The sequence below is a fragment of the Anolis carolinensis genome, chromosome 2 (assembly GCF_035594765.1).
Source record: "Anolis carolinensis isolate JA03-04 chromosome 2, rAnoCar3.1.pri, whole genome shotgun sequence".
Lineage (NCBI taxonomy): Eukaryota > Metazoa > Chordata > Lepidosauria > Squamata > Dactyloidae > Anolis > Anolis carolinensis.
Window position 1 is genome coordinate 219,696,441 of NC_085842.1, and position 25,895 is coordinate 219,722,335.

The 25,895-nt window shown below is 40.2% G+C and overlaps 1 protein-coding gene across 1 annotated transcript; it reads left to right on the top strand.

The window, feature by feature from the left end:
- Positions 1 to 2,601: 2,601 nt before the first annotated feature.
- tal2 (TAL bHLH transcription factor 2) lies at positions 2,602 to 23,315 on the top strand. The gene is made up of 2 exons (XM_008115284.3): positions 2,602 to 2,960; positions 18,141 to 23,315. Exon 2 carries the CDS (start codon positions 18,161 to 18,163, stop codon positions 18,512 to 18,514), a length of 354 nt encoding a protein of 117 aa, XP_008113491.1. The 5' UTR covers positions 2,602 to 2,960; positions 18,141 to 18,160; the 3' UTR covers positions 18,515 to 23,315.
- The last annotated feature ends 2,580 nt before the right edge of the window (positions 23,316 to 25,895 follow it).

Below are 25,895 nucleotides of genomic sequence, written 5' to 3' on the forward strand. Positions count from 1 at the left end.
AGTACCAAAAAGCACCTAGAGCAGTGATTCCCAAAGTGGGCGTTACCACCCCCTGGTGGGTGCTGCAGCGATCCAGGGGGGCGGTGATGGCACCTATTAGGACACGGGGGTGGGGCCAGGGGAGGGGGAGGGCCTCTTCCCAAGTGTCAGAAACAGGGCTGAGCACCTGAGGCGCCTGTTAGGACACAGGGGGCGGAGCTAGAGGAGTGGGCATGACTTCTTCCCAAGAGCCTGAGACAGGGCTGAGAATCTATACTTCTCCTGAGGCGCTTGTTGGGACACAGAGGGTGGAGCTAGGGAAGGGAACGGGGCCTCCTTCCAAGAGCCTGAGATAGGGCTGAGCCTCTATATTTCTTCTGAGAGGCCTTTTAGGATTAAAGAGCAGGGCTGGGGCAGGGCAGGGCCTCTTCCCAAGAGCGCGAGACAGGGCTGAGCCCCTGTATACCTCCCCTGAGTCGCTTGTTAGAACACGGGGTCAGGGTATAGAGGTTCAGCCCCGTCAGGCACTTGGGAAGAGGCCCCGCCCCCTTCTCTAGCCCCGCCCCCTGTGTCCTGGCAGGCACCATAGGACAGGGATAGAAGCTCAGCCCTGCCTCAGAGCCCGTAACTCTGCCCATCCCAATCCTGGCCACCCATTTGTGGCACTGCCTATCTCCCCCTCCCCCTCCCAGCCCTGCATTTTGGACTAGGGGAGAGGATCAGCCCCGCCCTCTTGAGCAGGAGCCACGCCCACCCCGCTAAGCCACACCCCCCTTTCCAGGAGACTCTGAGTAATATTCCCTTTTCCTCCCGATTGTGGCTCACTCAGTATATATAATCTCAAATGGTTTAGGCATTGTGTACAAACCAAACTCAGATGGTACAGTTAGGCAACTGTCCTTCTAAATCAAATTAATGAAAATAAAGCTCACAGGGAGAAAGGGCATATACATAATAAAAAAAGAAAATACAGACTAAACTAGCAGGACTGGTCTATTTAAAATCTGTCCTGAGAAAGCTGGAAGAGCAGCTGAGCTTAGGTCCCTTACTGGAGGTCTGTGGAGCTGGTCAAGATGGATGGGTGGAGAAGAGGAAAGGCTCAAAACAAGCCACATTTATTTATTAATTTATGGAGGCAGGGCATTGATTGACAGTTGTCACAGTAAACAGGAGATTTACATGTACGAACACCTTGCTGGCCCAATGAGCACCAGCTATGGATAGGTGTTCACGTTTAAAGTCACCTTTGTCCTTCCCTTGCTTTTCTTTTGTTTATTGCAATACACCAGCCATGTGTACCAATAATGATGTGAAATGTGTATGCAGATATTTTCCATGACCCTTTTTGCGTACAAAAGGCTCTGGGTCATATTTTTATAGAAGTTAGTTTTTCACAAGCCCTTTCATTTGTACTGTAGTAAAGGTAAAGGTTTTCCCTTGACATTAAGTCTAGTCATGTCCGACTCTGGGGGTTGGTGCTCATCTCCATTTCTAAGCCAAAGAGCCAGCGTTGTCCGTAGACACCTACAAGGTCATGTGGCCGGCATGACTGCATAGAGCAACATTACATTCCCGCCGGAATGGTATCTATTGATCTACTCATATTTGCATATTTTCAAACTGCTAGGTTGGCAGAAGCTGGGGCTAACAGTAGGAGCTCACCTCATTCCCCGGATTTGAACTGCCGACCATTCAGTCAGCAAGTTCAGCAGCTCAGTGGTTTAACCCGTTGTGTCACCGAGGGCTCCTGAATATTTGTGATGTATTTTGGTGATTACTTTTCGAAAACAAGTAAATGTCAGTTGTTAAACACGTTGACAAGTAGCATTGACAAGCTATCTTCATTCCCACTCCCAAATATTTGAGCCTGGACTGAGATTACGTAGCGGCAAGCAACACTCTGTGTGTTCTCAGAGGGGCTTCTCATGCCTTTCCAACCTCTTTTGATTATATCTTGGCTCTAAATGGTCCAAACTCAAGCTAAGCTGGGATTGTTATATGAAAGAGGGAGCAAGCTTGTTTTCTGCTGCTATGGAGACTTAGGGCATGGAGCAATGGATTCAAATTGCCGAAAAAAGAGTCCTGATGGTGTTATTGAAGGCTTTCATGTCCGGAATCACTGATCAGGAAACAGCTTTTCGTAGTTTGGAAATGGCCCAGGGATGTAAAGCCAGGTCCACTACACATCGCAAAATTCCTATGGGTTTTCCAGGCTGTATGGCCATGCTCCAGAAGCATTATCTCCTGACATTTCACCCACATCTATGGCAGGCATAGAGGTATTGAGATCTCACAACTTCTGAGGATGCCTGCCATAGATGTGGGTGAAATGTCAGGAGAGAACACTTCTGGAACATGACCATACTGTCTGGAAAACTCACAGCAACCCAGTCCTGATGGTATTTGATAGTGGAATATAATGCCTTGGAGCACGGCAGAGTCTCTTTTTCTGGATGGCCATCTGTTAGGAGCGCTTTGATTCTGTGTTCCTATATGTCAGGGGGTTGGACTAGATGGCCCTTGGGGTTTCTTCCAACTCTAGATTCTATGATTCCATGAACCTTGCTGAGTTCTTTAGTGGGAAAACAGCTTTTCCAGTCTGCCACCCACTCACAGCGGCTGTGGATCTACAATAACACTTGGCATTTCAGAACAAAGCTCGGAACTGCCATTTTCACCTATTCCAGCCGAGGCTAGAATTCGGATAGGAAGGAAGATGGAGCATGAAACAAATCTCCCTGGAGATGCCGAATAAGCTTCCCGGATCGCTAACACTAGTGGTGACACGCGCCAGACAAAGGAACTGGCATTCTATAAATGAGGCAGCAGGCAGGGATCAGCAATTGGCTGGATTGTCAGGAGAGAGGAGCGCCTGCATTTCGGAGCAGTCTGTGAGAGCAAAGTGCTCAGAGGGTCACAGCCTCACTTCTGCCGCATGCAAACACTTCTGCAGCATCCGCTTGCACCATCTTTGGGATAAGGTAAGTTGCAAGCCTCGCCTCATCCTTTTCTTTGAGAAGGTTAGTCTTTCGGATAACTTTCCTTCAACATGGGTGCATACATGTTTGGATTTGAAAAGCATGGTTTATGGCACTGCAGGGAATTTTATGGGCATCTGTTTCCCCAACACTGGGTTGTATCTGTTTCCTCAACACTGGGTTGTATGTTCAGGTGAAAAAAAAAATCAAATAATCAAGTTCTTTGGCATTCTGATTTTTGAGACCAAACTCCGACTTTCAACAAAATGCCACTACTTGACAGGTAGCTAAATTCTGTAATGAAGTCGGACTCCATACCTTTTGCTGTTGCTGTTGACAGTCTGTAAGCACTGCAGTTGGAGTCTGACTGTGGTATGATCCATTTATTTGTATTGGTCTGAATCACATTTCTTTGATGAATTTTACATGCCGTAAAATAAAACGAAATACCGAGCCAATGCTTAAGCAACCCTTTTATAGATTTTTTTTAAAAAAGCATTTGTTACATTTAACGTCATGGAGAATTTCTGTGTTGTTATTATTCCCCCATCTCGAAATTAATGGAAAGAAAATTGTATTCATAGGATTTAAAACATGTTACTATATGAATGCGATAGTCGTTTTCCACACTGCATGCCACTACATGATTGATAACTGTGCCACCTGAAAGCTTCTCTCTCAAACCAATTTTACACACAATACACATATACACACAATTCCCCCATATTTAATAATAATAATAATAATAATAATAATAATAATAATAATAATAATAATGATAATAATTTACGATCTGCCAACTGCAAAAGGCCACCCTACTGGGATCTGCGCGTATAATCCGAAAATGCATCACACAGTCCTAGATACTTAGGAAGTGTTCAATTTGTGATTTTGTGAAACGAAATCCAGCATGTCTATCTTGTTTGCTGTGTCATACAATATAATAATAATAATAATAATAATAATAATAATAATAATAATAATAATAATAATAAACCAATGCTCATATTTTAGCACAGAATGTATCCCTTTGAATATTTCCCCGGGTTTTAAAATAATAGTTTCCTATGTTACTGCAAGAGGCATAGTAATAATAATAATAATAATAATAATAATAATAATAATAATAATAATAAAAAAACTTTATTTCTACCCCACCACCATCTCAACAGGGACTCGGGGCGGCTTACAAAGCACTCGCAATGTAACAATACATACGGTGCAATAAATACAAATACATCAATATCAAAGGAAAACATCATTCACATCATCAGTACCTAACAATACCACAGTAAAATCACTGGATACAATCCAGTGTTGGATAGTTATAGATCTCTTACTTTGTATACCTGTAATTACTGTAAAGACACCCTCATCTCAGCTGAACACACTGTATGAAAATAGCTATTGAGATCAGTGGGTGTATTTTCATATAAACTATTTCAGTGAATGTTTCCAAATAATGTATCTGGAAATAAGGGAAGTTTAATTTATTTTTTTTTAAAAAAAATACATGAAGGTGACAGTCCTGTATTCTCTTGTATATACTGCAAGGTGCATAAACATTTGTGATTCATTTTAAGACAATGAAGTTTCATTGGAGGTACTGTTTAGATTTTATTTTTGTCTAGTTCCCCTATGTAATATTAAAAAGATAACAACAATAACAAAACAAGAGTACAGTCATTGGATGGGAGATCACCAATGAATAATACTAGGGACTGTAGTCCAGAGAAAGCAACTGGCAAAGCCATCTTTATGTTTTCTTTACCTAAGAGAAGCTTATAAAACTCATAGGTTTGCCATAACTTAACAAGAAACATGAAGTAACATACAGATATACGTAAGGAGTAACTTTAAGGCACCAGATCCCATGGAGCCGTGGTGGTGCCTTGGGTTAAATCCTTGTGCTGGCTGGACTGCTGACATAAAGGTTGGGTTGTGGACCTGAAGGTTGCCTGTTCAAATCTGCCAGACAGGGTGAGCTCCCATCTGTCAGTTCTAGCGTTTAGGGACATGAGAGAAGCCTTCCAGCAGGATGGTAACACATCCGGGCATTCCCTGGGCAATGTCTCTGTAGACGGCCAATTCTCTCACACCAGATGCGACTTGCGGTATGTTCTCAAGTCGCTTATGACACAATAAAAAAAATCAGATCCCATCTGATTTTGGAAGCTAAGCAGAGTCAGTTTTGGTTAGTTCTTGATAGGGAATGCTAATGATATCAGATAGGCTATATTTCAGAGGAAGGAACTGGCAAAACTACCTCTGACTTTTCCTTCCCTAAGAAACACTATTAAATTTTTGGGGTCACCATAAGTCAACAGATAACCTGAAGGTATGTGGAAACACCAGATCAAATTGCATACTTTAGTCATAAAGCAATTTACAGGAGAGTCTCTCTTATCCAACCTTTGCTCATCCAACGTTCTATATTATCCAACGCAGTCTGCCTTTTACTAGTCAAATGTTTTCACTACATTGTGATATTTTGGTGCTAAATTCATAAATACAGTAATTACTACATAACATTACTGCGAATTGAACTTTTTCTGTTGATTTGTTGTAAAACATGATGTTTGGTGCTTAATTTCTGAAATCATAGTGTAATTTGATATTTAAAAAGCTTCTCTTTAAACCCTCCTTATTATCCAACATTTTTACTTATCCAACGTTCTGTCGGCCTGTTTATGTTGGATAAGCGAGACTCTACTGTATAATTATATGCCATTTTTCATTTCCTTACTGACTATGCTTTACTGAGATGGGCACAATCCAGTCATGATTAAACACTTTTGAGTTTCGTTGATTTTGAGTTTCATGGATTAAGCACATGGCCAAGATTCCCACTGAAATCAATGAAGCTTAAGAAGATTGCACTGTCTCGGTCCCATATAAAACCAACCAGTTCTTATAGGTAGATCTCACTGAAATATATCAGAAATGTCCGTTTTCTCAGTCTCAAGACCAGACTAGATGGAACCAGTGAATAAATAATTTTTTTGGAACCAGATCCTCTTTTATGGGCAGGATGTAAACATTTTGCAGGAAGCAACAGCACAGGAGTCCCTAGGCTGAACCGGAAACTTGGGCATTTGGAGAGGAATGATTTAACTCTTCCCATTTGTTATATTCCTGATGAAAAATTCCCTCCCGGAGCTGCTATTTCCCTTGTCAAGAAATACAGCAAACGGGATACAGGGCAGCAGCCATTTTTAATGGGAGATTGGCAAAGGGGGAAAGAATAAACTACGCCCATGTCTCCATCTCTGGATATGCATTTTACGGGTGATTTTTGCAATAGTACAGGGAGACAGAAGAGCTATTTCCTGAGCCTCCATTGCTGTATCCAATTTGGTCCTTAATAAAAGGATGAAGCTTAATGTAATGTTGACAGATCCTTTGGGAAAAGGAAAATTCAATGCCACTCCCCACAATTGAGATTGCATTTTCCAGAGCATCTATTTCCTTTGGACCATTGTTTGTCCCATCCAAGCCAACCGGCGTGCCATAAAGAACGGGTTATTTTGAGAGTCCTGATTTGGGATTTGGGCCTGTAGAGACCATATTTACCACTCCCAGAAGATTTAATCCTAAATCCCATGCCTCTTCTTATCTTCTCTAGCTTCCTTCTTTCTTTCTTATCCTCCCTCGTTTCTCTATATTGTATGCTAATTTTTGTCTCCATCCTTTATCTGGAATCGGCATCACAATATTTTTTTTTTTAAAAAACCTCCTCGAATCAGTGGATGACTCTTCTTTGGATAAGAGGATTTCGGCAGCAATTCTTCCTTCCAGCCCTTTAAATAACAGCCTCGATAATTGGGGCGCTAATCTTGGGTTGTTTGTTTAATTCCATTTCTAATTGCTATGTAATTCTGATATAAAAGCGGGCTTCATTAGGAGACCTAAGTATTATTTAGGATGCAGCCCCATTAATTTCAGCGGCACTTAATTGCAGCCTAATCACCCTAATCCAAAATTCCACAAGGGTCCTTGCCTGCAACAGTCGGCAGCAAATGAAGGAAGCAATGCTGTTATCACTGGGGTCTTTTTTTGCCCCAAGCCCCAAAGCCTCTAAGTCGGGAGCAATCGTTTATATTCGAAGTCTCAATTACAAATTGTTACCCAAACACACACATTTTCTCCTTTCCAATTAAAATTAAAACCAGAGTAGGCCCATGCTGTCTTTGAAAATCATTTTTGTAAGGCTTATTCTTATTTTTAAAACACATGAATCTCCTTGTGGAGAGAAAAAGCGGGGTATAAATAAACATAATAATAAACATAAACAATAATAATAATAATATGGCCAAATCCCCATCTTCTTAATTGACACTAATTATTATATTGCAACACCATTAGATTGCATTTTTTTCTTTGAATATTTGACAAATATTTGATCTCTTTGAAAAGAGATTACTAATGATATATTTGTTTCTTGCAAATACACAAGGTACTTATTATAGATTTATCATTGGAATACATTATAAGATAGATCCTTTGCAGGGAGGAAAGAAGACGCTTTGGGTCTCCAGACTGAGAAAAAGTGGAATAATAATAATAATAATAATAATAATAATAATAATAATAATAATAATAATAATAGGTTGCTGTGAGTTTTCTGGGCTGTATGACCATGTTCCAGAAGCATTCTCTTTTGACGTTTTGCCCACATCTATGGCGGCCATCCTCAGAGGTTGTGAAGTCTAGGCAGGGGTTGTGAGGTCTAGGTTGTTGGAAACTAGGCAAGTGAGGTTTCTATATCTGTGGGAGGTCCAGGGTGGGAGAATGAACTCTTGTTCGAAGCAAGTGTAAATGTTGCAATTGGCCAGCTTGATTAGCATTGAATGGCCTTGCAACTTCAAAGCCTGGCTTTCCTGGGGGTATCCTTTGTTGGGATGTGTTAGCTGTCCCTGATTGCAATTGGCTAGCTTGATTAACATTGAATAGCTAATCAAACTAATAAAGCTCCATAGTTGTGGGTGAAATGTCAGGAGAGAATGCTTCTGGAACATGGCCATACAGCCCGGAAAACCCACAGCAACCAGTGATTCTGGCCATGAACAGTATTCAATTTCTTTATTAAGCTCCATTTTGCCAAATTAGTGAAGTTGGAATTACTGTATAATCATATATTATCTTGGGCTCCAGTGCTCTCCTCTATTTTAACACATCTCTCTGCCTGTTAATGTTTGCATCCAATTGAAACAGTAGTGCTTATTGCACAGAGAAATCTCAGGTAGCTCTTAAACTGTGACAAGGTTCAGGATGTTTTTTTTCCACATAAAGATAGGATAGAGTAAAAGGTGAAAGATTTATACGATCTGAAGAGAAACCAGTTTGCAAACCCCTGAGATTAGGAGGCAGGGTTTCCAAACCAAATAGGGTGGTTCTAGTTAAGTCCACAAGACATCATAAGCCATTTAATTTATCTGTGTCGACTCAAATTAATATTGGATCCATTGTGTGTGAGATCATAGTATAGGGAAGGACAGATTGCAGGCTTATGTTTGATTTTATTGTATCGTCAAAGGCTTTCATGGCCGGAATCAGTGGGCTGCTGTGAGTTTTTGGGGCTGTATAGCCATGTTCCAGAAGCATTCTCTCCTGACATTTCACCCACATCTATGGCAGGCATTCTCAGAGGTTGTGAGGTCTGCTGGAAACTAGGCAAGTTGGTTTTTTCCCACCCTGGACATTTCACAAATATATAAACCTCACTTGCCTAGTTTCCAACAGACCTCACAACCTCTGAGTATGCCTGCCAAAGATATGGGCAAAATATCAGGAGAGAATGCTTCTGGAATATAGTCATACAGCCCAGAAAACTCACAGCAACCCTTTTGATTTCATTAAATCTTAAAATGTGTGCATCCTTTTTGTATTGCCTGTCAACCTATGGTCAACCTTGATTTCATAGGATTTTCTTAAGCAAAGAATACTCAGGGTGGGGTTGCTAGTTCCTAAAATACAGCCTATAGCGTATGGTGCCCATTGTGGTCTTCTATTTAAGTACTAACCAGGACAGACTCTGCTTGGCTTCCAAGATGAGATGGGATTTTTTAAGCTAGAAAATAGATTGCAAATTATCTTTTAATCAATATTTGAATTATTGGTGATTATAATGGAAAATAAACAATGTAGTACATATATATGTAATACATAGTACAGGTATATCCCAACTATATATCTGGGTACCTCTGAGCAAATTGATTGTACTGCTACTTCTAGTTCCAGATTTATGGTGCTGGTCCTTCACCAAGTCAAGTAAGCATGCATTTGTTGGTTAGGAAACCTACAACCAGGAGGTAACACTCACATCTTGCTTTCAGTAAATCTCCAACCCTAAGAACTTAATTATATTAAATAAAATAAATAGAAGCAAAATCTACAGACATATTTGCAGGACTCTTAAAAATTATTTGCTGCCGTTGTTTTTTGTCCAGGCATCTTAGTCTGGGATATATGAGTTTGCCATATTATTTTCAGGAGTTGCGTCGGCTCTGAGGCATATTTGGTAAGAGCTTGTCTTTGTGGCCAAAGTAAAGTTGGATGATGATGAAAGAAGCAGTAACCAAGGTTTATATCAGCAACAACTGGATGGTCAAAGCTGAAGCTGGTAGCCCAGTAGCCTTTGTTTTTTCTTATGTAAACACAAGCAAGCACATTTTAAGGCAGAGGTGAGGTAGCTGGCTGGGAACAGATGTGATCACAGATGTTCATTCTGTTATTTTAATTTTCAAAACAAATTGACTGTGCTCCTACATGAAGCTGGTGGAGCGTAAAGTCATACCAGGATACACAGAGGTTTGGGAAAGTAAAGATAGCCAGTTTAATGGCTGCCTAAGAGAGTTCTCTGATCGTGTTCCCATGAGCAATCTAGTCCTTCTACACTGCCATAGCATCCAGATTATCAAAGCAAATAATCCACATTATCTGCTTTGAACTGGATTATATGACTCTACACTGCCATATAATCCAGTTCAAAACAGATAATCTGGATTTTATATGGCAGTGTAGAAAGGGCCAGAGCTGCATCCATGAGCTGTCTGGCATAAATTGCTCGGCCTAGCGAACAGAAATACTACATATCTCCTCAAAAAAGTTCCTCTAGCATACGTCCTCAAAAGATGCTTCCCCATTTCTTTTATCACAAGATGCTTATTATTATTATTATTATTATTATTATTATTATTATTATTATTATTATTCAGACATGTTTGTTTGATTGAACATATCAGGAACATTAAGTATCAAAGCTGTTGCTAGGCATGGGATGGCAGTGGGCAATTGGGAGAAGTAAACATAGATGTTAGCTGTATGCTTCACAGTTCAAATAATAAAATATGATCATCCAGAATCCAGAATAAAATATGATCATCCTCCGGTGGCGTAGTGGATTAAAGCCTCGGGATTTGAAGGTTGGGTTGCTGACCTGAAGCCTGCCAGGTTCGAATCCCACCTGGGGAGAGCGCGGATGAGCTCCCTCTATCAGCTCCAGCTCCATGCGGGGACATGAGAGAAGCCTCCCACAAAGATGGTAAAAACATCAAAAAAAACATCCGGGCGTCCCCTGGGCAACGTCCTTGCAGACGGCCAATTCTCTCACTCCAGAAGTGACTCAAGTTGCTCCTGACACAGAAAAAAAAATCCAGAATATGGAGTGGGTATGGCATAAGACCATTAAGTCCAGGGTCTGAAATTACCCAATGCACAATTACAAATGGATTCTCTCTCTGGAGGCTGAAGCATGATGGACGTATCACATGATGTCACTCCTTCCGCTTTCCCAGTAGGAGACCACTGGAAGATGTTTCTTTTATGGAATGACATTATTAATGGATGATTTGTAAAATATATTTTTCTGGGTTGTTTCCCTCTGGAAAACCAGCAGGAATGGAACATCATGTGAAAAGTCCAAGGCAAACATATTGTTGTTCTGCTGTAGTTATGGTTTGCTTGCCTCATATGACATATTCTTAAGATCGGAGATTGGCCTAGAGGAAGGTTGTCTTCAAATACTGACCCTTATGAAGATTTAAAGCAGTGGTTCCCAATCTTTTTTTGACCAGGGAACACTTGACCAAGGACCACTTTGACCAGGGACTACTTTGTCTAGGGACCACTTGACCAGTGGTACCAAAAGGGTTACGAATCAGTTTTTGGTCAACTTTAGATTCAGTTTGGTTATTTGGGTACTGATTCAGAAAATTGCATTGGATAGGCCACATCAGCTCTAGTTTTTCTCTCTCGCACTCCTCCAATGGTGGCACGCACCCTGGGTGCATGCGCAGTTGCAATTTCCCCCGCATGTCTCGTAATCCTTATTTTAGGCCTCGCAGCCCACCAGTGGGCTGCAGTCCATGGGTTGGGAACTACTGCTTCAAAGTATAAAGTAGCTCTCTTTTTTCAGGCTTAAAGAAGGGGGCCTTTTGCTCCAATGAAGCCGTTAAGCTTTCTACAGGCTGTGCAGCCAGCTCAAGATCGAAGCCTATGCAGTGCCGGGGTTATGTTGGAAAGCAGCCATGTGGTACCTTCACCTTTTGCTAGAGATAAAATTTTGGTTCTGGTAAATGAGGTGATCATTCCAATCTACAGTGTTTGGGAAGTAATCTCAGTGTTTCGGATATTTTTGGGTGTGTTACATTAGTGTATTAATTGTTGTTCATCATATACTTTTGGTAACAAAAAAGTCAACATTTCTGATAACCTTTTCTAGTGAAATCCTCTTTATCCATTAGCACATATAATGCCATTGCATGCAATTACGAACTGGTAAGCTCATGAGACATAATGGCCGTGTGGTGTTCCCTCTGTTTGGATGGTAATGCATACACCACTCTCTTCAAATAGTCTTACGCAATCTCCTCTCTTAAGATAGTGTTGTCTTACTTCAAAATGTCCTACTGCATTAGGAAATCCACCATTCATTCTATGGGTCCATTCTCCTTCCACAAAAACCTATCCTGATGAAACCACCATATTAGGGTTCACGTCGTTTCTTAACTCTTATAGAAGATTAAAAATAAGAATAGTACAGGGAAGGCCAATATGCATGCATACCTCCTGATTATAGTACAAGTGTATCTGGTTTACTATTTGTAGTTGACTGGCATATCCAGGCGTTGACAAAGACATTTGAAGGGATCTACACAACACAGTTATAGCACTCTGGCATCATTTTAATTATCCTGGTTCTATCCTGGCATTTGTAGTATGGTGAGGTATGTAGTATTATCAGCTGGAGAGGCCTAACTTATCCACTTTAATGCCACTAGAGATCCCCAAAAAAAGAATTCCAAGTTTATCATAGAAATAAAAATTCCAAGATTTCACAGACTGGAGACATGATAAAATACCTTATAGGACACATAGTAGGCTCTAGGACCCTATTGTTACAACTCTTTCTCCACATTTTGTTGCCTCATGGCAGTCAACTGCAGCAGAAACTGTGACTCCATAGAAAAACACTGTATGCATATCTGTGACAGCATTCCACATCTAACATGTAATCTATGCTGGCAAATTTTATAAGTACCATTAAATACTATAGTTATAAAATGATGGAGGAGCAAGTGTGAGTTATTGAGCTATTTCTATATCTTCAAGATCTGAGTTTCTTTTAATTGTATTTTTACAACTCTTTGTTGTAAAAGGCAATACAGAACTTATTTGCAAGCCTGTGAATATGAATGCTGCTAGAACACCCATTTACGGTGAAATTCTTAGCAGAAATGTAACTTTGAGCGAGGAATTGTTAGGGCAACTAGCTTTTTAAAATGGGTAGAATAGATTTCACATATAGTTCCTGCGAAAGCCCTGGTCATTCAAAAAAGAGATAATCATAATCAAGACCTCCTTGTAATCTTAGCTTTTATGAGATGTGTGTATATACAGTACCCTCCCCACTCTTTATCACAGTGGTTTCCAAGCTTTTTTTGACCAGGGACCACTTGACCAGGGACTACTTTGACCAGGGACCACTTTGATCAGGAACCACTTTGACCAGGGACCACTCTCCAACATTAGTACCAAAAATGTTACGAATCAGTTTTGGTCAACTTTAGATTTGATTTGGTTATTTGGGGTGCCAATTCAGAAAACTGCATTGGATAGACCACATCAGCTCTAGTTTCTGATACAGAACATATGCCATCCAGTAGTCACCATCTGCTCACCCACAGAAAACCATATCCAATAATCTAGAGCTGATGTGGTCTATCTAATGCAATTTTCTGAATCAGCACCCTAAAAATGAGGACACCAAGGTGCCCCCACTTCCAGGTGCCACTGGAATGGTTCTGCTCAGGAGGAGGAAAAGGAGGAGAAGCAGCAGTCAGGAGGCTTGTTGTCTCGCCTTTTGTGGGTAGTTAGCCTCTCCCCTCCCGACATCCCTGTTGCCTCAGCACTATAAGAGGGTTTTGTGAGACCAGTCGCTCTTGTTGCAATGGTGTAGTAACAGTGAGGCCGTGGACCATATTTTAGTTCTTGGGGAGCACTGGTGGTCTATGGACCACAGGTTGGGAACCACTGCTTTATTGTATTGAGAAATGTTTTTTCAGGAACACTTGTTTCTCAGTTGTAGTTTTTAAGGGTTGAAGGTAGTAAGATGGAATCATTTCATACTGTGTTCAGACAGACATGATTTTACTTTGCACAAAGAGGTTTTATAGTTTAAAAAAAATGAAATAATGCAAGCAAATCATGTTTTTTCAATGGACAATACAAGGTATTGTTGTATGTCTTTCGGGCTGTGTGGCCATGTTCCAGAAGTATTCTGGAAGTAGGAGAGAATACTTCTGGAACATGGCCACACAGCCCGAAAGACATACAACAACCCTGTGATCCCGGCCATGAAAGCCTTCGACAACACATCAATACAAGGTATGTATGTACACACATCAGTGCCTCTACCGTTTTCAGATTTTACAGAAGAGGGTAGAATTTTTGTTCTCTAGATTTTAGCTCCTTTGTATTACCAGCCCTGTTGGTTGAGGGTGTAACTGTATTGTATACAGTCAGCTCTCTTCAGCAAAGGGATTCTATCTCTGCAAGCTCATATTGGGCCAGTTTTATGACACAGGTTTGGAGCAATTCTTTAGTACAAAAGCTTGGTGTGCAAAAATAGAGCATCAAAACTACATGCTCATATAGTTTGGTGATTTAAAAGAGAGTGGTGTAAAGTGCTAGTATGCAACACCATCAGATACAGATAAGCAAACATTTTTGAACATGAGATGCAATTCAAGATTTATTGCACCACTGTGAAATATTTACTCAAGCAATTTCTGTTTGGAAGGTGGAATTAGGCAGTGGGAACTTAAACAAAACAGATGGCAAACATCCTGATTGTAAGTAGTAAAAAGATATTTTAAAAGGAAGCAAATGGACTCCTGTGGCACTTATATGAAAATAAACCCAACTGGACACAGTGTGTTTTAGGGGAAAACATGCCAAGGACTGAGCTGCGTGTTGCATTGCTACGAACATTGTCCCTCTCACCCCATGAAATGGGAGACATCATCTCCTTAAAAAAGGTTTCCTAGGATATATAGGGTACCACTGTTTACCAATCTTGTACAAATGTCAGGACACAAAGATACACTTTTAAAACATAGCCCTACTCACAAAGCCTGCTATTTGCTTACAGGGCTTCTGTTGACAAAAGGAGAGAGCCGAAGAAAGACAGCTCTGGCGGTCCTTTCATAAATAATGTAGCCATAGTGTCTAAAGGCACCAGATCTAGTCTGATCTTGGAAGCCAAGCAGGATCGACCCTGGTTAATACTTGGATGAGAGACTGGCAATGAATACTATGTGCTGTGGGCTACATTTCAGAGGAAGGAATTGGCAGAATCACCTCTGAGTGTTCCTTCTCTAAGAAAACTGGATGACATTTATGGGGTCACCATAAGATGACAGCTGATTTGAAAGTGCACACACAAATCCACACCGGAGTAAGCTGCTAATGAGAGGCCAGTGACCTTCCAGCTAATGAAATATTTCAGCTATTTCTGAAATGGTGACTGGGGATTTCCATATCAGGTTCAGGTTTTCACTCTGTATTTTAAAAGAGCTATCCAAGGTGCTGAAAGACCACAAATTGCTCCTTTAAAGTTCAGACTAAAATAGTGGTTCTCAACCTGTGGGTCCCCAGATGTTTTGGCCTTCAACTCCCAGAAATCCTAACAGCTAGTAAACTGGCTTGGATTTCTGGGAGTTTTAGACCAAAACACATGGGGACCAACAGGTTGAGAACCACTGGACTAAAACCTAGAGGTTATCACCCCAATGATATGGAAACCAGCAACTGCTCTTGGGTGTATTTTTGTAATTTTGTTGTTGTTCCTTTATTTGAGTACTTACTTTAGATAGTACACAAGGAGTGCGTTAAGAAAAAAATTATAGAACTTGGAAAAGTTAATGGCCATACTGACTGAGGAGTCCTGGGAGTTGTGGCTCGAAAAGGACCTTTCCCAAGCTCTTAACAAATATATCTATGTTAATTTCATCAGCCTTTTGGTCTTTGTTGAGAAGTCCTGGGGGAAAATCAGAATTATTACTTCCCCAAAGGTACCATATGGCTACCATATAACTTGGCATACAACGCTTTTCAGTGAATGTTCACATGCCCAGCCGCAAGTCAACAGATGCAATAATCAAATATTTAACTGAAGAGAAATCAAATGTTATCAAAGATGTAGGACAGAAAGTGTTCCAATGCTTTATCTTTCTGTGGAAAAATTTCCACACTAAACACACAGAGTTTATGTACTCTTATATTTATTTATTTATTTATTTACAACATTTCTACCCCGCCCTTCTCACCCAAGGGGATTAAGGTTGGCTTACAACTGCGATATATGCTTTAACGAAGAAGAACGTACAACTAGTTGTACTGAATCAGATTTGCATCATCCTGAAATGAGTCTGATAATAACACACAGAGAGGATGTGAAGCCGAAAGTAAGATTATACATATGTATATGTATATATATATAAAATCTTAAATCAAGTTTAGATTTCATTTGTATATACACACAGACACACACACACACACACACACACAGTGTGTGTGTGTGTGTGTGTGTGTATGTATATATATTTATGGTATACTAGGTAAAGGTTTTCCCCTGACGTTAAGTCCAGTCATGTCCGACTCTGGGGGTTGGTGCTCATCTCCATTTCTAAGCCGAAGAGCCAGCGTTGTCCATAGCCACCTCCAAGGTCATGTGGATGGCATGACTGCATGGAGTGCCGTTACCTTCCCACCGGAGCAGTACCTATTGATCTACTCACATTGGCATGTTTTCAAATTGCTAGGTTGGCAGGAGATTTATGGTGTGTGTGTGTGTGTGTGTGTGTGTGTGTGTGTGTGTGTGTGTATATATCCTTAAAGAATAGTGTTCTTTCAAGTGAAGCCATTTTTTTGTCAAATATAAGGGAAGTATATGCTGTATTCTTGATATTATTACCAATGTTCCAGTAAAAGAATTTCCATATTTTGCTCTGAATGTGTTTGAATATAATATTTAAACCAACGGAGCCTCATGAGTTACTGTTATTAAAACCCACTTCATGGAGTGTTAGGCATAAATATATGAGCTTTAATTTTTTAAAAGCATATTTTGACTCAGGTAGACCAGCTTCTATATGGACATAAGAAAGCTGTGCAGGAATGGATTGAAGAGCTGTATCAACAAGTATTGCACTTACACAGTATAGGAAACTTATAAGTAGGACAAGAGTACAGCTGCTTGTCCCCAACCATGTCCCCAATAGCTAATAGGTTAGTAACTAATATATAGAGGTACTATCTCCTAGCACTGAAGGAAATAGCTATACATTATGCCTGATAGCCATTAATAGGACAGTCGTCCATTAATATACCAAATATTTTACAGTTGTCTAAAATGGCAACCATAGTACTGCTTTGGCAGGGATTTCCATAGTTTCCATGTGTATGTTGGGTTATAGGCATGTGAGTGAGGTGAACAAATGTGATTCGGTTTCACATTTTGTACAATCCCCTTTAAATAGACCTGGTATTAACATAGCACTATGTAACACAACTTGAAATTTTTTCTGTTCCTGGTTTGAAAATGTAATTTTCTGTTTAATTGTGCAGTATGTACTTTGAAAGTACAGTAGAGTCTCACTTATCCAACACTCACTTATCCAACGTTCTGGATTATCCAACGCATTTTTGTAGTCAATGTTTTCAATACATTGTGATATTTTGGTGCTAAATTCGTAAATACAGTAATTACTACATAGCATTACTGCATATTGAACTACTTTTTCTGTCAAATTTGTTGTATAACATGATGTTTTGGTGCTTAATTTGTAAAATCATAACCAATAATAATAATAATAATAATAATAACAACAACAACAACAACAACAACAACTTTATTCTTATACCCCGCCCCATCTCCCCAAAGGGAATCGGGGTGGCTTACATGAGGCCTTGCCCAGACACAACAATATAAAAGCAAAAGCAAAACAATAAAACAAATTACTTAACAATAAAACATCAACATTGATAAAAACAGTCATAAAAGGTCAACATACAAAATAAAATGTTAAAACAAGAGATGAATTCATGGATATGGGCCAAAGTGCAAAATATGTCACAGTCAGGGAGAGGTAGTTACACAGCTGACATAATCAATAAAGTGCTAAATGTAATACTGAGACGGCATACCAGTGGATCTATTGTTAAGTAGGCATTAATTTGATGTTTAATAGGCTTTGCCTTAATCCCTCCTTATTATCCAACATATTCGCTTATCCAATATTCTGCCGGCCCGTTTATGTTGGATAAGTGAGACTCTACTGTAGTTGTTATACTTTGTTTTTGTGGCTGCCACAAACTATGTTGAATTGGTTGAGACTCTATGAGATATTCATTGAAAAACTATAGCCAAATGTGTTGCAGGATGTCTTGCAAAAAGAAAGTTTTTGCAGTTTAATAAACATTTTCCATGTTTTTATGATAGAACCAATTGGGAAATGACATTTATAACCCAGGAACAAAAATCGTGTTACATAGTGTAATTATTTGGTTGAACCACCAAGCAATCAGAACTATAAGGAGTATGTGAGAAGGTTTATTCTGTCTTGTTTTCCTTGGGTTCTTTATCATTTTCTCTTTGTCATCTTCTTCTTCTCCCTCCAGTTGTGCTGCCAGTCTTCAGAATGACAAGGAAGATCTTCACCAACAGCAGGGAGAGGTGGAGGCAGCAGAACGTCAACAGTGCATTCGCTAAACTTAGAAAGCTGATTCCCACCCACCCGCCAGACAAAAAACTCAGCAAAAATGAGACCCTCCGTTTGGCCATGAGGTACATCAACTTCCTCGTCAAGGTGCTTGGGGAGCAAGGCCTGCAGCAGACAGGGATGCCTCCGCGAGGAAGGATACTTGGGCTTTTCCAGCAGAATCCGAGTTTGGAAAGCATGGATGAACTGACTCTCATGGAAGACTCTGAGGTCCCTTCTCCAAGCACAAGCAGCAACATCCCAGAGTGCTGGTCGGAAACATCTTCTCCGTGATGAGCCACCAAGTTGGGTCGGTCGTCCTGGTGGTAGTCATGTGATAGTTCCCCCCTCCCCTTTGTATAAGTCGTGGGTTGTTTGCCTATGTACAATATTTATTTATTTATTTATTTGCTTTTTTCCTCAAGTGCATTTTGTGTAATTGCCCCCTCCCCCAAAGATAGTCATTTTCAGTAATTAGAAGAAGAATATTCCATTTCTGGAAGATAAGTAGCATTCCAAAGATGCAACTTGCCTCCATATCTTTGATGTCACAGCCAGGTATCTTTAATATGTGTCACATATTCTTCATCACAAGGATAAAGAAAGTGTGGACTGGATGCATTCTCACAGAAGATACCCAAAGCACCTACAATCCCCTCCCATTTGTTTTTCTCTCTCAAGTATTTCCCCCTGAAAATGCATCAACAAATGTAACTGTTTCACTTGCCTCCTCCACCCTGCACCTACCAATGCTGAAAAAATAAGCCAAATTTGGCCCAAATTGTATTTGGAAATGGCATTGTGCTGCTTCCAAGTTGACCAAATGTTGAGGTGTGGCCCATGGTAGGGATCACAAAAGTTTAAATTTGTCTCTGGTCCTCTTTCTTTATCAGGCTAAGAAGCTTGTGGCTAAGAAGCAATATATTCTGTATACTCAGGTATACGTTTAGAAATTTAGTAAAAACATTACTCTCCAAAAACTGGGCTCATTTATCCACATGTAGTGTTATTATTGTACTTTAACTCTTCTCAAAAAGGAACCATCTTCTGTGAGTAGAACGGTGAAAGGCAATCTATCTCAGGAGAACCTAAAAGAAGCACCAGCAACCTCTACTTTCTCTGCCATGGTGCCACTTCTAGCCTTTATGAATGCCTGGGCATGGAAAGGGCAGTAGTGGTGGCCGGGGTGACTGATTCCCTGTGGCACTGGTGATTTCTCCTTAAAATAAGCCTCAGCGTATACATGGTTCATATCAAAATCTATAATTTTGGCCTCAAACCTGCTCTCAAGTTGTACATTAATTTGATTTATACATGGGTATATATGAGCCCCAGTGGCGAAGTGCATTAAAGCACTGAGCTGGAGACCGAAAGGTCCCAGGTTCAAACCCTGGGAGCGGCGTGAGTGGCCGCTGTTAGCTCCAGCTCCTGCCAACCTAGCAGTTTGAAAACATGCCAATGTGAGTAGATCAATAGGTACTGCTCTGGCGGGAAGGTAACGGCGCTCCATGCAGTGATGCCGGCCACATGACCTTGGAGGTGTCTACGGACAACGCCGGCTCTTCGGCTTAGAAATGGAGATGAGCACCAACCCCCAGAGTCGGTCATGACTGGACTTAACGTCAGGGGAAACCTTTACCTTTACTATATATGAGGCATGGGCAAACTCCGACCCTCCAAGTCTTTTGGACTTCAACTACCACAATTCCTAACAGCTGATAAGCTGGCTGGGATTTCTGAAAGTTGAAGTCCAAAACACTTGGAGGGCCGAAGTTTGCCCATGCCTTGTATATATGGTAACCTATAGTCTCCAATCATACAATTTTTGTGCTGGTCAGACCTTTCATGTAGACCAGTGGTTCCCAACCTGTGGGTCCCCAGATGTTTTGACCTTCAATTCCCAAAAATTCTAACAACTGGTAAACTGGCTGGGATTTCTGGGAGTTGTAGGCCAAAAACACCTAGGGACCCACAGGTTGAGAACCACTGATGTAGATGAATGGGTCCATCTCTCCTGTAATGTATGGCATCTTAAGTGATCCCTCCTTTTCTGATACAGAAGAAAAACATACATTAGATCATCTGCTCTAGAAAATATCTATAGGAGTTAGGTCCTCATATCCCATATATGAGGACCCATGTAGTAAAAGAAAGGGCTGTGTACTTCTTCTATTAGTAACCAGTCATGTATTAATTGGACCATGGGAGAAGGAGCCACAGTTTGTGGGTGGGATGAACAACACAAATAAAGAACCCTTTTAGGAGGCAGTAGGCAGCAATGGAAAGTTTATGTTCTGAATGTGAGCATCAGTCTAGAGCAGTCTAGAGCATTTCTCAGTTCCTCGCGGCCCGGTGGCGAAGTGTGTTAAAGCACTGAGCTGCTGAACTTGCAGACCGAAAGGTCCCAGGTTCAAATCCCGGGAGCGGAGTGAGCGCCCGCTGTTGCTCCAGCTTCTGCCAACCTAGCAGTTCGAAAACATGCCAATGTGAGTAGATCAATAGGTACCGCTCCGACGGGAAGGTAACGGCGCTCCATGCAGTCATGCCGGCAACATGACCTTGGAGGTGTCTACGGACAACGCCGGCTCTTCGGCTTAGAAATAGAGATGAGCACCAACCCTCAGAGTCATACATGACTGGACTTAACGCCAGGGGAAACCTTTACCTTTACCTAAAACATAGTTTTGAAACTATTGACCTAAGGCAAGGGTGGGCAATCTGTGTGCAACTTTCATGGTCTCCTGCACTGTTTAGAGTTAGTGGAATTGGTAATCCAGTAGTATGGAGGGGCAGATTTTTACATTTAAGGCATTAAATATCAGTTGACGTCAGCAAGGGATTAGCATTTTAAATCACTTATTTCATATTTAAAATATGAAGGAATTGATCTTTGACTCCTCAATCAGGAGATTCAATGTGAAATATAAAAATACGTCTTTCATATTATATTACCAATTTTTAAAGGAGCCTCCAGTGGCGCAATGGGTTAAACCCTTTTGCCGGCAGGACTGCTGACCGAAAGGTCGGCGATTCGAATCCGGGGAGTGGGGTGAGCTCCTGTCAGCCAGCTCCAGCTTCCCATGCAGGGATATGAGAGAAGCCTCCCACAGGATGGTAAAACATCAAACATCCGGGTGTCTCCTGGGCAACATCCTTGCAAACAGCCAATTCTCTCACACCAGAAGCGACTTGCAATTTCTCAAGTCACTCCTGACATGAAAAAAATGCCCAATTTTAAAAAATATATATATTGTTGACACTAACTCTGTGGCCTGGATATTTCCAGATGTGTTAATTATTCAGTGTATTTCCTTACCCCTCACCTTTCTTTCACCGGCTCCTATAACTATTAAATTATTATTACCTGTGATGTTGACATTTGATGTATACCTCATGTCATTGTAAAGCTCTTTGCACCCTGCAAAGCGATCTAGAGAATCCTGACGATAAATGTGGTTGTAGTCAAGCATTTTTGTTTCACCTGTCTATCTGTGTGGGTGTAGATATATATATACATGTATTTATTTATTTGCTCAGCTCTGGGGAAGAATTTGTAGATTAAAAGTTAAAAGCTTATTGGGAGGAACAGCCTGAATGGCGTCATAACACCATGTATATAGCTGAGCCTTTTGAAGAAGCTTTCAGCCTCATTCCATTGCAACGACACAGAGATGTCGGACACTGTTATGGATACAATGGGATGTCCATAACTTTAATATAGCAAATACAAATGAGCTACATCGTATACATTTTCCAGGCTTATACGTTGCTCTGCCAAGATCCCAGGAAGTCCTCTGAGACTAGAAATCTCACAAGACATTGCATAGGATCCAGCCCATGAACTGTGTTAGATCTTGCTCCAAAGTCCTGCTTTGGCATCACCATCGGAAGACTCAAGGTCTACTCTTTCAAGACAGTAAATAAGTAATGGCATCCAAGAATCTTTTGGTCACCTGAATGTTGAGAAATCATTGAGTCCTATCATACACAAGTTTTCGTGAACCTTAGAAGTAAGTCTCGTTGAATTCACTGGAGTTTAGATCTTAAAATGTGTACCTAGGAAGTTAAAATGGAATTTTTGGGAAATGAGCTATGCCATGATTGAAAAAAAAAGTCACTGTATTGTTATAGCCATGTATAAATATGTGAGGGGAAGTCATAAGGAGGAGGGAGCAGGCATGTTTTCTGCTGCCCTGGAGACTAGGACATAGGACAATGGCTTCAAACCACAAGAAAGGAGATTCCACCTGAACATTAGAAAGAACTTCCTCACTGTGAGAGCTGTTCAGCAGTGGAACTCTCTGCCCCAGAGTGTGGCGGAGGCTTCTTCTTTGGAGGCTTTTGAACAGAGACTGGATGGCCATCTGTCAGGGGTGTTCTAAATGTGATTTTCCTGCTTCTTGGCAGCGGGTTGGACTGGACGGCCATGAGGTCTCTTCCATCTCTATGATTCCATGATTCTATGAGAGATGCCACAGTACTTTAGTCATATTTTGATACTGTGATTATAAACTTTATGTATGAAAACATTCCATAAGATTCTAATATCTTCAGTAAAAAATTACTTAAGATATGAAGAATTTCGAAGTACTTCTAAGCACTTGATAAATCTGCCCCTTGTACAACTTCACGAGTATTTCTTTTTTCAAAAATTAGGTACTAAAGTCACTACCCATGTTAGTATTAGGATTATATGTTTTATTATTTGTTTCTTATGGTTTAAAGCTATTGCAAATACACCAAACTGATAAAAATTGATTGACTTTTCAAGCACAATGCTGTTCTAATGAAGAAAAATGGGGCAGGTATTTACTATTTGCGTGGAGAAAGTAATCCTTCATTTAACAATATGTCTAAAATATCTTGCTATATTTGACAGGAAAAGGGGAAAAATTAATTGCATCGATTTACTGTTAATGTACAACTTACATTTTTAACTAGACTACTCTACCAAAGATTTATTTTGTCAGCACTTTTTTATGTTTGTGATTCCTCTCTATAGCTATGAACAAATACTGTGTAACTGATATCTTTTCCTGTACACGATAGTATTTAATGCTTAATATATTAAGAAATAAATTATTTAAAAAAACAAGTCATTTCAGTTCTTCTTTTAACAATGCCAAACCTGGGTTGAGATTTGTCATTCAACAAATTCATTCATTTTCTCAATTCTCTTGGCTATGGGAAGTAATAAGAACAGGAATGGCACAGAATATGCTATTTAATTAAAAGAGAGCTGTGTTGGTACAATGGGTTAAACCCCTTGTGTTGGCTGGACTGCTGACCTAAAGGTTGGGTTGCTGACCTGAAGGTTGCTGGTTTGAATCCATGAGACAGGGTGAGCTCCCATCTGTCAGCTCTAGCTTGCGGGGACATGAGAGAACCCTCCTAGGCGTCCCCTGAGCAACGTCTCTGTAGACAGCCAATTCTCTCACACCAGAATCAACTTGCAGAATGTTCTCAAGTCGCTTCTGACATGATTACAAATGTAATTAAAAGTCTAGTAAATCAGGTAAACACACATGCATTTCAAGGCAGCACTTTCATCCTGAATTTCTTTTTGGAAAAGTAGGGTGAAACTCTTAAACTCAGGGCCAGACTATAGTCATGTAGCCTATGTAATTTAGCATTCTTAATCTCAGCCCAATGCAAGACATGAAAAATTGTTCCTCTCTGTTTTACCTTAGGCTGTAAATAAAAACGTAATTAAAGAAGGCAAATAAACATGATGGTTTCTGAGTAGGCAGCAGCTATTCAAGTCCATTAATATGGCCATATGAAGACGATGTAGGGAGAACAAATTTGCATCACCACAGAGGATGTTTATGAAAAATTATTCAGATGATCCATGGTTAAATTGCAGACTTTTGTACTCAACTGTATTTCCCAGTAATTCAAATAAATGGCAGAACATAGAAAAGAATCACTGAGTTTGATGGAGTGTGCCAACGTGTGGTCAAAATAACCCAACCACACAAACAAAGGACTATATCGGCTTGCAAGCATCCTATAATATGCAAGAACACAGAAGGAGGAGTGGAAATCTCTGAATGAAAGAAAAAATCCTGCCCAAACAACTAAAAGAAAAATCTGTATTCAGGCACTGCATGCCTGGCCTAACCTACATGAAGCTAAAACACAATTCCAGTTCTAACCTTTACATTCCTCAGTGTGCATCTACTGTAGCATAAATGCAATTTGACGACACTTTAACTGCGATTGCTCAATACACACACACATACAAGTTGAGTATCCCTTATCCAAACTGTTTTGTAACGGGAGTATTTGGGGGTTTGGGTTTTTTCGGATTATGGAATACCTGTATTAGCATCTAGGTACATAATGAGATATCTTGAAGATGGAACCCAAGTATAAACATGAAATTCTTTTTCATTTCATATACATCTTCTACACATACCCTGAAAATAAGTTTATACACAATTTTAAAAAAATGCTCATGTAACAAAGTTTGTGTAAATGAACCATCAGAAAGCAAAGGTATCCGTATCTCAGCTACCCGTGGAAACAATTTTGTTCTCTCGCTCTGTATTTGTTCTGACTTTAGAACGGAACAGGTTAGAATGTAAATAGACAATTTCAATCATGTGTACAACTAGTCTAAATAAGCCAATGTCTGATACTGCCTAAAGAAAACCCGCAAAACTAAAAGAGTGATCTTAAGACAATGGTTAAAAAAAAATCCTCAGAAGAAAGCAAAAGCAAGACCCCTCTGAACAAATCTTTCCAAGAAAACCCTGTGATAGGGTTACCGTAAGTCAGAAATGACCTGAAGGCACACAACACCAGAACGGCCTTAGACTACAATTTTTAGATGGTGTGATTTTAATATTGAATGTAATTTAATGTTTAATATGTTTTAATTTTTAATTCAATTTATTTTAGCTTATGTTTTGTATGTGTTTTAAGGCATTGAATAATTGCCATATGTAAGCCGCCTTGAGTCCCCTTCGGGGTAGAGAAAGATGGGGTATAAATGGGGTAAATAATAAATAAATAAATAACAAAAATGCAGTGATAGAGACACTAGGGTGCAGAGACACCTTAAAACCACACTGGAGCCCCAGGCTATAAGCAATGCAAACTATTTATTGAAGATAATATGTGAAATAGCAAATCAAAATTCAAAGTCTTTAGTCCACAAGGTACGAGACATTTGAGAATCTTGAAGCAAGAATCCATGGAAAACCAAACACAAAATAAACTTCAATCAAGGTAATCAAAATTAGTCCAGGGAATAAGATCATGAACTGGAACAAGTAACAGGTTCAAGGACTGGAGCAACGAACAGGATCTTGGACTGGAACATGAGATTCACAATGCAAGGCTTTCAGAAACATGACATGATAATTCAAAATACCCAGGAACAGAAACAAGAACTGGAATAAAGCTCAAAATATAAGGCTTACAGGAACTTGGCATGAAAGTCCAAAGGTAACATGAAACAAGAGTCCATGAAGCAGGAACAAATCTTTCGATGAGCAAAGTTACCACTTCTGAATTCTCTCTCAGAAGTGGTTCCTCTTAAAGCTAGAATCAAGGCCTCTTTCCATGGGAAGTTTGTGCAAAACCCTTTCTCATTAGTAACCACCACTTGTTCCTTCTCAAAACCTTCCTTTCTTGTCACTGTTGACATATTGCTTTCTTTCTGTCA